The 12815-nt window shown below is 41.0% G+C and overlaps 1 protein-coding gene across 1 annotated transcript in view; it reads left to right on the top strand.

The window, feature by feature from the left end:
- Positions 1–12815, top strand: part of ABCA13 (ATP binding cassette subfamily A member 13) — a 427963-nt gene that overhangs the window by 263718 nt on the left and 151430 nt on the right. The window contains exon 43 of the mRNA XM_074379707.1: positions 5363–5612. Coding sequence (XP_074235808.1) covers positions 5363–5612 — 250 coding nt within the window. The remainder of the gene's footprint in view (positions 1–5362; positions 5613–12815) is intronic.

Below are 12815 nucleotides of genomic sequence, written 5' to 3'. Positions count from 1 at the left end.
ACTCCGTCTCAAAAAAAAAAAAAAAGTGTATTTCCCAAGGAAACCTGTAGCACTGCTAGGGTTTCTGTGCAGCTCATCTGATTCTATTTCTCTGAGTTGGTGTGATAGGTGTAATGATTATGCCTTTTCATGTCTGCCAGTGATTCTGAAATACAGCATTATGACTAGGGTCAGCAGAAAATAGCCCTCATACCCTTTCCTTAACCAGCTTAGCATATTCCTGTTCCATAATCCATGTATTTGCATGAGATTCCTTTTATTTCTTCACATTCTGGTTACCCTCCCGACCTGTCACAAACATCTTTTTATGTTTGAATCGCTGGCATTGGCCAACTCCTTGAAGAAGCTTCTTCTGATCTGACATTAGGTTTATTTCACTGTGTTGTTCAGGTTTCACTGATGCATTTTGTTTACCTGTTTGACTCCATTACAAGACAAAGAATGTCTCAAAACCTTATTCAAATAGGTTACCAAGTACTAGCATAGCAGTTGTACTAGTAAATACTCACAGAATTTAATTCCCCAAATTTAACTCATTTCACAAGCTCTCCCAAACTGGATTTACTTATAAATAAATGAACCTTTTGATCTACATTAGCTCAAAGATCCATTTCAGCACTAGAATTCTGTAACTCATTGAAGAGAGAATTATACTGTTTCTATCTCGTAATGCCACGCTTTATTTCCTAAGTCTACGGTCTTTACAAAGTAATTTATCGTTTACAAGATGATTAAGTGTTCAGCGCTGAAAAAAAACCAAAATTGTGAAGAAGATTAAAGGAGTCATAACCTCACCACAAGAATATAAATGTTTAAGTAGGTTAAAAAATGCTTGTACCCTTTCACTTTTCAAATTAAAACCCTCCATTTTATCAAATGGTATATAGGGTATATGAATTATTGGATAAAATGCAACTTTTCACTGAAAGCATAATATCCAAATATTAATTTTTATAGTTTAATATTAGTAATTTTAGCAAATTATGTTCATTCTACATGTATTACTTTGCAACACTTTTCATCTGATATATGATGAATATTTTCTCATAATTTTGTATGTGATGTTTAACCCTCTCTCATTTTTTGGTTAATACATGCTATTAATACTTGGGTCATATTCCCTCTCCCACTCATTTTACTGAGTAACCTTTCATGCTCATTTTTCAAAAGATTATGTAATTTAATCTTAAATTGCTTTATTCATTTACAAAATGAAATATTCTCTATGAGTATTTATCTATACTATTACCTTAAGCAGATTAACATATTTTACTACATCATTGTATTGTAATTTGTTCAGTCAATACCTGCATGTTAAATATTTAAGTTGTTTCTCGCCTCTTGCTATTATTATTCTTTTCTTTTCTTTTCTTTTCTTTTCTTTTTTTTTGGAGATGGACTGTCACCCAAGCTGGAGTGCAGTTGTGCAATCTTGGCTCAGTGCAACCTCCGCCTCCTGGGTTCAAGTGATTCTCCTGCCTCAGCCTCCCAAGTAGCTGGGATTACAGGCATGCGCTATCATGCCTGGCTAATTTTTGTGTTTTTAATAGAGTTGGAGTTTCGCTATGTTGGTCAGGCTGGTCTTGAACTCCTGACCTGAGGTGATCCACCTGCTTGGGCCTCCCAAAATGTTGGGATTATAGGTGTGAACCACTGTGCCCAGCAAGTTGTAACAAATCACCTGGCTTCATGTATTTGATGACATTTTATTTTTGTAATAAAACTCTTGTATTGGGATTAAGCAGATCAAAGGCGACCTGTATTTGTCTCCTATAGAAAGACTACACTGATCTGTTCTCCCACCAGCAGTGTATAAGAAGATCCATTTCCTTAACCTTCAGTAACATTAGATGTTAACATTGCCTTAGTCTTTACATACTGATGAGTTTAAATACTAAATTATTGCCTTAGGTTATCATATTTACATATTGGCTGCTTAGTAGATCTTTTATTAACTGTATATTCATGAATGCTGTGTGCCCATTTTCTTTTGGAGTATTCATCTTAATTTTATTGATTTGAAAGCATTATGTTTGTAAAGCTTTATTTTAAAATCTTCAAGAACACTTGGATGAACTGGGTAATGTGGAGATTATATTCTTGGATTCTTGCTGAGACTTTGATATTTAAGCTGTTTCTTATAGGTGTTAATGTTTGAAAAATTGAAGCCAACTGACCAAAAAAAAAAAAAAATCTTTGGACATTCTTTCTAGACATTTTGATGGTCAGGGCAAATGGGAATGCATGATTATGGATGAAACTAGAGTCCTTGAATATAATTGCACTCATAAGTCAAAGAAGGCAATTCATAACAATTTGGCCCAGCATTTTAATTTTGTCTGTTAAATTATTCATGTGAATACTTTCATGAGTTAAGCCATGAATATTTGATTGGTGGTTGATTCATAACCATAAACTATATTAGCCCTTTATTTTTCTCATTTATGTCCAATTAACATATATGGGAAGGTGGAGAAAATTTATTCTTCTTAATATGAGAAACATCTTTCCCCACAGACTTATTGAGGCTGTCTGATGAACATTTACTATGACTGCAGGTCAACATTACGCCTGTTCTGGCAATTTAATAATTGTTCTAATAATAATTCTCATTATGTAGAGAGAAAATATTACAAATCTCCACTTTACAAGTGAGGATATGACATTCAGAGAGGTTAAATAATGTTCCAGAAGTCACACAATATGTTAGTGGCTGAGATTAGATTCAAATCCAGGATTAAAAAGTTGAATATTCCCCACCCCACAGTGGCTGTGATGATCATTCTCAATGAACCAGGCCAATGTGTATGTAAATCACTGCTCTCTGAGTCTGCTCCATACCTTTTCTCTTACCAGAGCAAATTGCTAAGTAGATATCCAATACATGTTTAGTCATGTCAGTCTTGTATCACTTAACAAAAATCTCTTCTGTCAAATAAACAGGTATTTACAGCTCTCCTGTACACAAATATGAGAAGGTGCACAGTTTGGCAGGCGGCTAAGGATGGGTGGCCACATGTAAATATCAAAAGCTGCTATGTAAAGGCTAATTTGTAGGTTGTGACATCTGGTAAACTGTGGATATTCAATTCCTTTTAAGCCTGAACAAAGTATGACATTTTACATTGTCAGAGAACGTGCTCCTCAGTCAAAGGTCAGTGAAGTTGTCAAGTAATTATCCCCATAATTACTTTTAGAAATCCAGAGATGGGCCCCCAAAACATCCCAATTATTTTAGCTTGAGTTAGAGAATTCAAATACTTATCTTAATGAGTATGCAGACTTAATAGAATTGGTGTTATCCAGCATTATAACCTCATAAAATTATCAAGAAGGGTATATGTATATGTGTGTATATATATATGAAAGGTTCAAATTTAATAACATACATTTTTCCTGGTGGTATAATCTCTCTATATGCTGATTTAATAACTGTTTTATGAGAGTTAGATATGGATTGCCATTGATAAATACATTAAATTAGTAGTTCCATAGACCACCGAATCATGGAAGATCGAAGAATTTCAATCTTCTGGGAATTTATAAAAAACACATTTTTAACTCTGAATCCTTAGGGATTGGGATTTTTCTTCTGAGATAGGGCCTGGCAGCCAGCATTTAAAATCTTCCCAGGAGAATCTGATAGGCAGCCTGCTTTAGAAACCACTGCTTCAACCACATAATGCCTCATTCTCATTAGAGCTTTGCTGTTGAACTTAAATACTAATATTTGCCTTATAATTTGAAAGTCTAACATGTAACTCAGCCCAAGTGACTCCTGGGTTTGGAAGTCTTCGATGTCCAGCACAAACCCTGAAATCCTTAAAAATCGGCGTGCAAGTCTTTCTTGTCTTGGTTTCTGACCACCTTTAACTCTCATCTCCTGCCACTTGCTACACGTATGTGCCACATTCTGCTCTCTTGCTATTCACAGAGTATACCAGGCCTATTTATATTTCCTATTTTGATCTTTAGACTTCCACATTTTCTTGTCTGCCTGTAAACTCCCGGGATCTCAAGGATTCTGCCTGAACATCCAGGCCGCTGGGCCTGTTTTCTAACTTTTTCCTTAACATCCCAAGGACTCATTCCTTCATACTGACTTTCCAGCCTGAGGCTTTGTTACCCTGTGCTGGGTTATTTCTTTACATTTTTATCTCAATCCCTATGTTGGGGACAGAAACCAAATAGCCCAGTGCCTGCACACTCTGGGCATTCAGTAAATATCCCAAATGAAGGTGTTTTCTCAGATACGCATTTTTATTCCCACAATGCCTCTACAACTCTCCTCAATGCTATGACAAATTATTTCTTTTTCAAATGCTATGGTTTCTTTAAAAATGTTCTCTTTTGGGTCTTCAAATTTGTTTGCTGCTGTTAACTGTGTTTCAGTTCGGTATCTGAGCAGTACAATTCGTTTAGTACATCTGTTCCTTATAGGACCTCCTTTCTTGTGAAATGCTTCCTATTGGATTTTCTGGAGTACTTTAGAAGCAATGATCGGGAAAAACTATCAGGACAGCTGATTGATCCAGCTGAGTCTTGCTTTGGAGGTGGTTTAGGAATGCAGCCCTGAGGCTGCGTCTGTCTCTGCTCCCAGCTTCTCATCCTCTCAGTGGACAGGAAGGCTGCTCTCCACCGCTTGTTTGGAACGCTGCAACCTCAACTCTAGGAGGTTCACTGAGATGCTTTTGTGGAGGCCTCAAGGGATCACTTTTGAGGGGGCATGGCCGGGTGATCAGTGGATCAATGATGCACAGCTCACGCTTTCCTTTTGAATTGTGTCTGTGGACCGCTCTGATCGCTGAGGATGTTTTCAGATCCACTGCGTCCCACAGAGCAGGGGAGCGGGAGCAGTGAGGCCCCGGGGCACAGGGGACGGGCTCGCCTATGCCATGCATGGAAGTGGAAGGTGCAGGGTGGCTGGGACGGTGGAACTGAGGAAAAGCAGGCCGTGGGGTTATTCCCTGAAAGAATCCCGACCTGCACATAAACTGGGGTTTCCTCAGGAGCAAACTGGGGTTAAGTACAGAGAGGAAAAAGACGTGGGAGAGGGGAGGAGGAAGCAGAGGGGCAGCCCAGGTGTGTCCTCTGGTCTAAGCACAGCGGAGCCCACACGCCCCACTCCTGCCACGCATTGCCACAAGGCTTCCTCTTGCATTGCAGCCTTCCCGCCCAAAGCCCAGCTTCTGTACTTTAGGTGTATAAAGGGGGGCCATCAAGGGAGCCCCAATACGGATGGGCCTGCGTGACTTTACCATGGCTGCGAGTTGCCTCAGGGTCACTGAGAGGGCAAATGAAGCGAAGCGCAGTCACCTCCGCGGAGCTGACCCAGCCGCCCTTCCTCCCCCCTGTGCTGCAGGTGGCTCCCTAGCCCGGCCCGCACCTGTGCGCGGCCTCCCGCTGCTCCGCGCACAGGTGGCCGCGCTCCTGGCCCGGAGGCTCCGCCGCACGCTGCGAGCCGGGAAGAGCACCCTCGCCGACCTGCTGCTGCCGGTCTTCTTCGTGGCCTTGGCCATGGGCTTATTCATGGTGAGGCCCCTGGCCACGGACTACCCTCCCCTCAGACTCACACCTGGCCACTACCAGTGGGACGAGGTCTACTTTTTCAGGTAAGTTGTTTTTGTTCCTTTGACTTCAAAATTATGTCAAGGCAGATTATGAATTGCAATAGCTTTGATGCTTTTGAGAATTCTAGATAAAAACTTGAAATATAAATGTTTTCATTGTTTCCAAGAGCTTCTCATTATTTCACGAGGAGATCCTTGGAGAAGCTCTTGCTCCCCTGAGGCTGTCTCAGGACAGGCGCTTAAGGCTAATGAGACTCTCTGGCCTCTGAATTCTGAGCCGCTGACCCCTCCTCATGGTGCCAAGTCCCTGCGCGAAAGGGCCCATGCAGCCACCCGCTGACCTGCAGAGGGCTGGCACGCCCTGTCCCACAGGAGGGCCCGATAAGCTCAGGATTTGTAGGATTCCAGAACATATTAGATATATGTGGTATATTTAACAAAACCCTCCACAGTTGTTTCTGGGACAGCAGCCACACAGTTGCACACACCTGTTTGCAGAGAAATGGATGACAGCAAGGACGGGATGAAAGCCCTTAGCCTCCACAGGCCAGGGTTGGGCAGCGTCTGTTGCCTGTGCGTTCAGAAGAGGCTGGGTGTTTTCCCACCACATGAATTTATGCAACTCAGAGCTTTCTGGATTGTAGATTCATACGCAAGGGTTGGGAACCTACAATAGGAACCCATCTCCTAAGTTCCTTTGCTTCTGTTTAGTGGGTTCCTCCCTAGATTCAGGAGAATCTGTGCAGCCAGGGAGGCCCGGCCCCTGCCTGGCACGGCCATAGCTGTGATCACAGACATCACTACATTGAATATGCAGAGTCGTCTTCAAGGTGGATATAATTTTTCACATTTAGGGTGGGGAGACAAATGACTGGGACTCAGGGATACTGGTTGACAGCTGCACAAGTGTACTGCCTAGGCTTTTCATCATGAAGACAACTAACAGGACCGTATTGGTCCCGCTTCTGTCAAATATGTATGCTTACCAAAATAAGCAGCTTCACCAGCTAGTCTGTAAGCACCTACTAATATTTGTGTGACTTTTACAGTGATGTGTAATTTGGAATTAGATTTAAACAAACACATGGACAAAGGAAAAATCTATGGTAAACTCTTCAGTTTGCTCCCTTCTCCTTTGGTTGATGATGTTTCCCCTCCTCTGGATGTCATGAGGCATCGGGTCTGAACCAACAGGGAGAGTCCTGCGGTCACCGTTTGCCGACTTGCATCCATGTCCCTGGAATCCCCTCAGCTGGCTTTCCTAACTTCTGGGGCCATGTCTTTTTTCACTCTGCTCTCATTCTTCTTTTATGAAGTGCTTAAAATGAACATACCAATATGCGAGAATGTCTGCTAATGCCTTTATTCTCTCTAAATATTCAGATTTCTGTCACACCCTCAACGGTAAAAGGGCTGTCACATATTTTGATTATAAAATATATTTCTTGAAGAAAATAATACAAAGCACAGGCTAGCCAAAGAATAAAATAAAAAACAATCACATGTAATTTTACCAGAGTTACCTACTGTAAACCTATTCGTATAATCTCTTGCATAATATACATAACACTTGTATCTACATACATTTTTATTTTTTATCACAATGAGATCATTCTATAATACTCCCTGTAATGCTTTTACATGCCATAATATCTTTGTATCTCTTTTTATAAATCAGTATGACCATTTTATCTATGAAAACTACAGGAGCCTGGCTACTATATGGCTCTATAGTAGAGCCACATTAATTTATTGGAGGCACATTAATTTATTTAGACAATCTCTTTTGGGGGCACATAAAGGCTTATTTACTTTTTCTACTATAGGCAATACTATATAAGAATCTTTGTTTAGTTAGATTTATGTGACTACTTATTCTTACTATCATACATTTCTATTAGAATTTTGGAGGGCAAAGGCATCAGTATTTTTATGGTAGATATTGCCAAATTACCCTTATAAATGTGTGCCAATTTACAGTCTTATAAAGTCATTGATTCCTTTGTTCAACAAATATTTACTGCGCACTTACTATATACTAGGTACTGTTGTAGGTGGTAGTTATATGTATGATTAGAACAGTCCAAAACCCCTACTATTGTGGGAGAAAGGAAGCTTATTTCTGTAAACTCTAATAGTTTTGCTAGTTCATACCTGATATTTTATTGCTTTATTAGGTAGCTTTTGATTACTATTAAAGTTAAATATTTTCAAAGTTTTTTTTGTTATTTAAAATTTTACTTTACATATTGAATATATTAAGCATTATCTGTATTATAAGTGCATTTCCCCATCATGTTTTGCTTCTAACTGACTCTTCCTTCACCGTCCTCTCCTCTCTCAACTTTACCTCTTGCCTTTGTCTTCTGAGACTGTTGAGAATTTCTCTATATGGTGTTTATTTCACTGATACCATTTTCAGTTGACTCCAAATAGCCGTTCATTTTCTCTACTGCATTGTTAATTTGGCGATTATATTTTTCATTTGAAAGCATTTTTCCTACTCTCTCAGTATTCATTTTTCATAGAAGTAATGTACTTTAAAATTATTTTGTGTCTGAGAATTAAGATTTTTTTCTTGCATTTCTAAGAGTTACGATTTTAAAGTAAGAGAGTTGTTTGTTCTCATTTTTCATAATGTTACTTAAATTATGAAACAGAGGAGCTCACATATCCGGAGGTTTATTTGCTCATCCTTGCAGAGGAGTCCTGCCTGCCATTGGCTATAGTACCAGTTTTATCAGTGATTGTAAGTGCCCCACTTGTAATGGTTAATTTCTATCTAAAGAGAGAAAAGGACAAGTTTACATTTTCTCAGTTTTTATTTTAGTAGCATGAAAGTTTAGTTAGCTATGAGGAAAAGTAAAAAGCTACCAGAGAGCATCTACATTGATGGAACACTTTCTTGCTTTTTTATTATTATCTCTAGTGTTTGTAGTGATAGTCAAAAATTAGTGGGGGAGAAGAACAGCTATCATCATTTTATCATTTTATCGCTGCTATAACTGCTCTTGTTAGGAACTTTCCACTGACCTTCATTACTTTTCTTCTGTGTACTGGATCCTCTCTGAGCGTGTACCTTGGTTTCTCTGAAGACAACCCGTGTTGTCTTACATTTATATTAAACTTGCCTCTTTTCATTCTCAAAAGTGTCCTGATATGGGTGATAAATGATGTAGCCATTCCTCCTGTATTAAAGCTAAGCACCATGGTCTAAATCTTGGCACAGGAATGATTCACAAAGAGGCCCAGATTTTCACGTCTCATAGTCCTCCTGACTCCCTGTGCACACAGGCTGCCCGTGGTCACCTAGCACCCATCCTTGCTGCTCCAAATGTGGGACAGCCCCATTTTATAACATCTGTGAGCATTCTCCTTTGGAAGGTATATAGGATTGCCATTATACTCCCTTACTTTCTCCTTAGGGTAACTCCCTGTTGATAGGTGCAGAATTCAGGCCTGCATATAGCTTTCAAAAATCTTTAATGCATTAGCTTTGTGTTGATTTGGATGTCATGTATAAGTCTTAAGTGTTTTGACAATTCTCAATAGAGCCCCTTGTTTCTAAAATTTTAGAGTTGAGAAAATGCAACTATATATCTACATTAAATTCACTGAAAATTTCTTGCAGAATACAAATTTTCATAAAAGCACAAACCAGAAGAAATGCACCAGAGAAGTTCTCTTCTACCTGAATCCTTCTACAAATGAAGGCAACACATAGCACCCCCACAGTTCATAGGGGGTTTGGGCTTTTTGGGCCCAAATAAACCTGGGGCTTTGGCAACTCAGTCTCCAGTGGTCTCCAACTCACGTGCCTTGGGGGCCAGGTGGGGAGCAAAGGCATGACATCCACAGGGCTGTAAAGCTGCAGGAAGATGCTTGTTTTGTGACTAGACCTTTCCAGCCCATTGCCTTCGCAGACTGAGAGGGAGGAAGAGAAGTATGGAGCATGTCTGTACTGGTTTTGGGTCTGGCCAGCCGCTCATGACCCAGGCTTCTGACTCAGTTTTATTCTGAATCAACTTGCTCTCTGATTGCTATTTTGAGGGGGCTCCAGAAATTCTCCCTTCCCACTGAGAACTGTGAGAGAAGGGTGGCAGGGCCTCTGTGCCTGTTCATGGTGGATGTGAGCAGCACAAAGCAGCCCCAGAGAAACTAGGAGAGGGCAGTACAGCTCTGAGAGTTGCAATGTGAACACAGCTGCACCCGCTTGCACACGTCTGAGGCTGGTGAGAGCTAACAGACCTGCTGCAAAACCTCGAGCACCTCCACGTTGCCCAAGGGATGATGTCAGCACATCTTAACGCACCCGACAGGTCCTCCTGGTGCCTCTATTGCTCCCTTTAGTTCATTCTCTGAACTTCGGAGGAAGACAATCATGCAGGATGTTGCTGCATCTCTCAATGTTTAAGGAAATGGAAGCTACCTTCCTCTCCTGAGTCCTCTGCCACTCCCACTCTATATACTCTAATGTTCCCAGCAAAATGTGAACGCTTTGAAAACCTGGCTTGGATGTCCCCTCTTCCAGGGATCCTCTGTGGCTGCTCTCTCATCTGAATGTCTGTCATTGCTTTGTGGATGTCACTGTGGTTTAACTTAGTGCTGGAAATTCTTGCCCTGCTTCCTACAGGGAGACTTCTTGGAGGGCAAAGATCAAGCCTTCTTTCTCTCTGTACCTTTAGTTTCTGCCACCATGTCTAGAAATGATTAATTTCATTAAATCCTTGTTAAATGGAAACAGTGAAAATGAAGTGTACCAAAAATGTCTTCCAGAAATTAACTTGGACAGGTAGCAGACAAACAAACGGAGCATGGAAAGATAGCTCTCTACATATTAAAAATATTTAGACTCCAAGACCTCATCCTCTGGGATGGGGCTCTTAGTCCTTACTAGAGGAGATGCTCTTAAATTCGCCGCCAAGTTCACTGTATTAGGAAAACCTGTGAGTCCTCCCTGAACATGGACCTGATGCTGGCCCATTGCCTGCTGAGTTTGTTCCTACCCCCAAACTCTCTCTCCTTTTCTCCCAGTTATCCAACCAGAAAATGTCCTAGAAGGAGCAAGTGTGGGACCCCAGGTCCTGGTTGCTATACCAGTTGTCTAAGAACCCAAGAGGGCCAGTGTACGTATGTGGCCAGTCAGTGCCCGCTGTCACCATCCCCTTCTCCTGTTAGCATGCCAGCAGAAATTGGATGCCTCTCCTAGTTTGCTAGGGCTGCTGTACCAAAGCAGCGCAAACTGGATGACTTAACAGAAATATATTCTGTCACTGTTCTGGAGGCCAGAAGTCTGAAATCAAGGTGTCAGCAGGACCGTGTCCTCTCTGAAGGCTCCGGGGGAGAACCCTTTCGTGCCTCTCCAGCTTCCGTGGCTGCGGGTGATCCCTGGCATGCCTTGTCTTGTGGCAGCAGCATCACTTCAGTCTCAGCCTCCCATCTTCACGTGGCCTTTGTCCTGCGTGTCTCTGTGTCCACATTTCCCTCTTAGAAGGACACCAGTCACATTGGATTTGGTACCCACTCTAATCCTGTATAAACTCATCTAATTATATCTGGAGAAACTCATTCCAAATAAGGTCACATTCTGAGGTTCTGAGTGGGCATGAGATTTGGAGGGGAAATACTCAACCCACAACATTTCCTACCATCTTCCTTACAAATACCACTAAATTTGACCAATTTCTTGGCCACTTGCCTACAGTAGAATCGCTTGGTGTTCTGTAAAACTCATGCTTTTCTGTTATATGCAGAAGGATAATATAAATTAAAATAAATTGAAGACTGACAGTGATTGTTGGTGTATACTCATTGGCTTTCTGTTATCTCAAAAACATCCACCAGGCTTTACAAAATGGTCACTGGGATGTGACAGAGTTACACTTGATGATCCAGTGATGTTTTCATTCATAGAGAATATCTTCAATTATTTACATTCTTCTCCCCATATATGTACAACTTGCTTCTATGTATGTGGCATCTTTATCACATGAGATAATTATGCTTGCTTCACTTTATTTCAGTAATTCAATGAGAGGATGAATGGAAAGCAATCGGGTGATTATCTGGAAGAAATACAATGAAAGTTACTGTTCTTCCTATTCTTAGTAAATCCTGGGATGGACTTAATATATCATCTGTGCTTCTGAGTGGGGATGGGGATGAGGTGGTATACTCACCAGTAGGCTCTTGGAAGCCTTTTTCTGGCAGAGTAACATACAAAGTGCTAGCTGCCTCATCTACTGGCTGCCCTTCCCTCATCTGCAAGGTCTGTCCTCATACCAGGCTTTATCCGGGTCATGAAACATCCCAATTCTGGACCAACTCTGCATGTCCAGTTGGATCCCCCAAGAGCATTCTTCCTCTTGGTCATGGCATAGAAGGTGCCTTCTCAATGCAACTCACCCATAATCCCTTTACAGGCCAGTGGGGAAAAAATAGATAGTAAACAAAATAACTGAAACTATTTGCTTGACTTAATTATGTATACATTATATGGGGACAAAGTCCAGCACTGAGTAGGCATTTTAAAAATGTTTACCATGAGTGAATGTACATAATTCATGCTCTCCCCAACCATGAATTTAAGATGTACTTCTTGGTCCCTCACCCTGGGTGAACTATTCTTTAGTTTGACCCACCTGAGATTGAGTAATTTATGAACTGCTAGTAGTCTTAGTGGGATGAAATTATAAAAAGATGACAACATTCTCATTGTGAAGATGCTGAACTCATAGATGTTGGGTAAACTCCTTAGTTGGCACAGCCTAGCGGAAGCAGACTGAGAATCCAGTTCAGGCCCCCTGACTCTAATTCTCATTCTACAAACACTTACAAGGCCATAAATTCTACCCTCAGAAAGTTTACAGTCAAGCAGAGAAATCCCTACAGGCAGATGGGAACATCTTATAGTTAGATACTTTGTGCAGGGGCTGTGCTGGCTAGGCTGGGCTGGGTGCTATGTTCAGGAAGAAATGTTGAACAACAGGCTCTAAGATTGTAGAGAAATTCCAATAGTATTTCAAGACACATAGGTCATAAGAGGTCATTGATAAATTTTGAGCAAAGAAAATGTCAGATTGGTATATTAGAGAGCTCACTAAAGGAGTTAGAGGAATTGGGAGTTTGTAAAGTTCCCATCTATGTGTAGGGTCACACTGAATAGTAGTCTGATAAGAAGTTTCTTTTCATTCTGAGCTTACACTTGTGCAGGACAGGGTTGGAAATCCCTACATTTCCAACTAA

Source organism: Saimiri boliviensis, chromosome 10, assembly GCF_048565385.1.
Source record: "Saimiri boliviensis isolate mSaiBol1 chromosome 10, mSaiBol1.pri, whole genome shotgun sequence".
Lineage (NCBI taxonomy): Eukaryota > Metazoa > Chordata > Mammalia > Primates > Cebidae > Saimiri > Saimiri boliviensis.
This window is presented reverse-complemented; position numbering and strand designations above follow the sequence as displayed.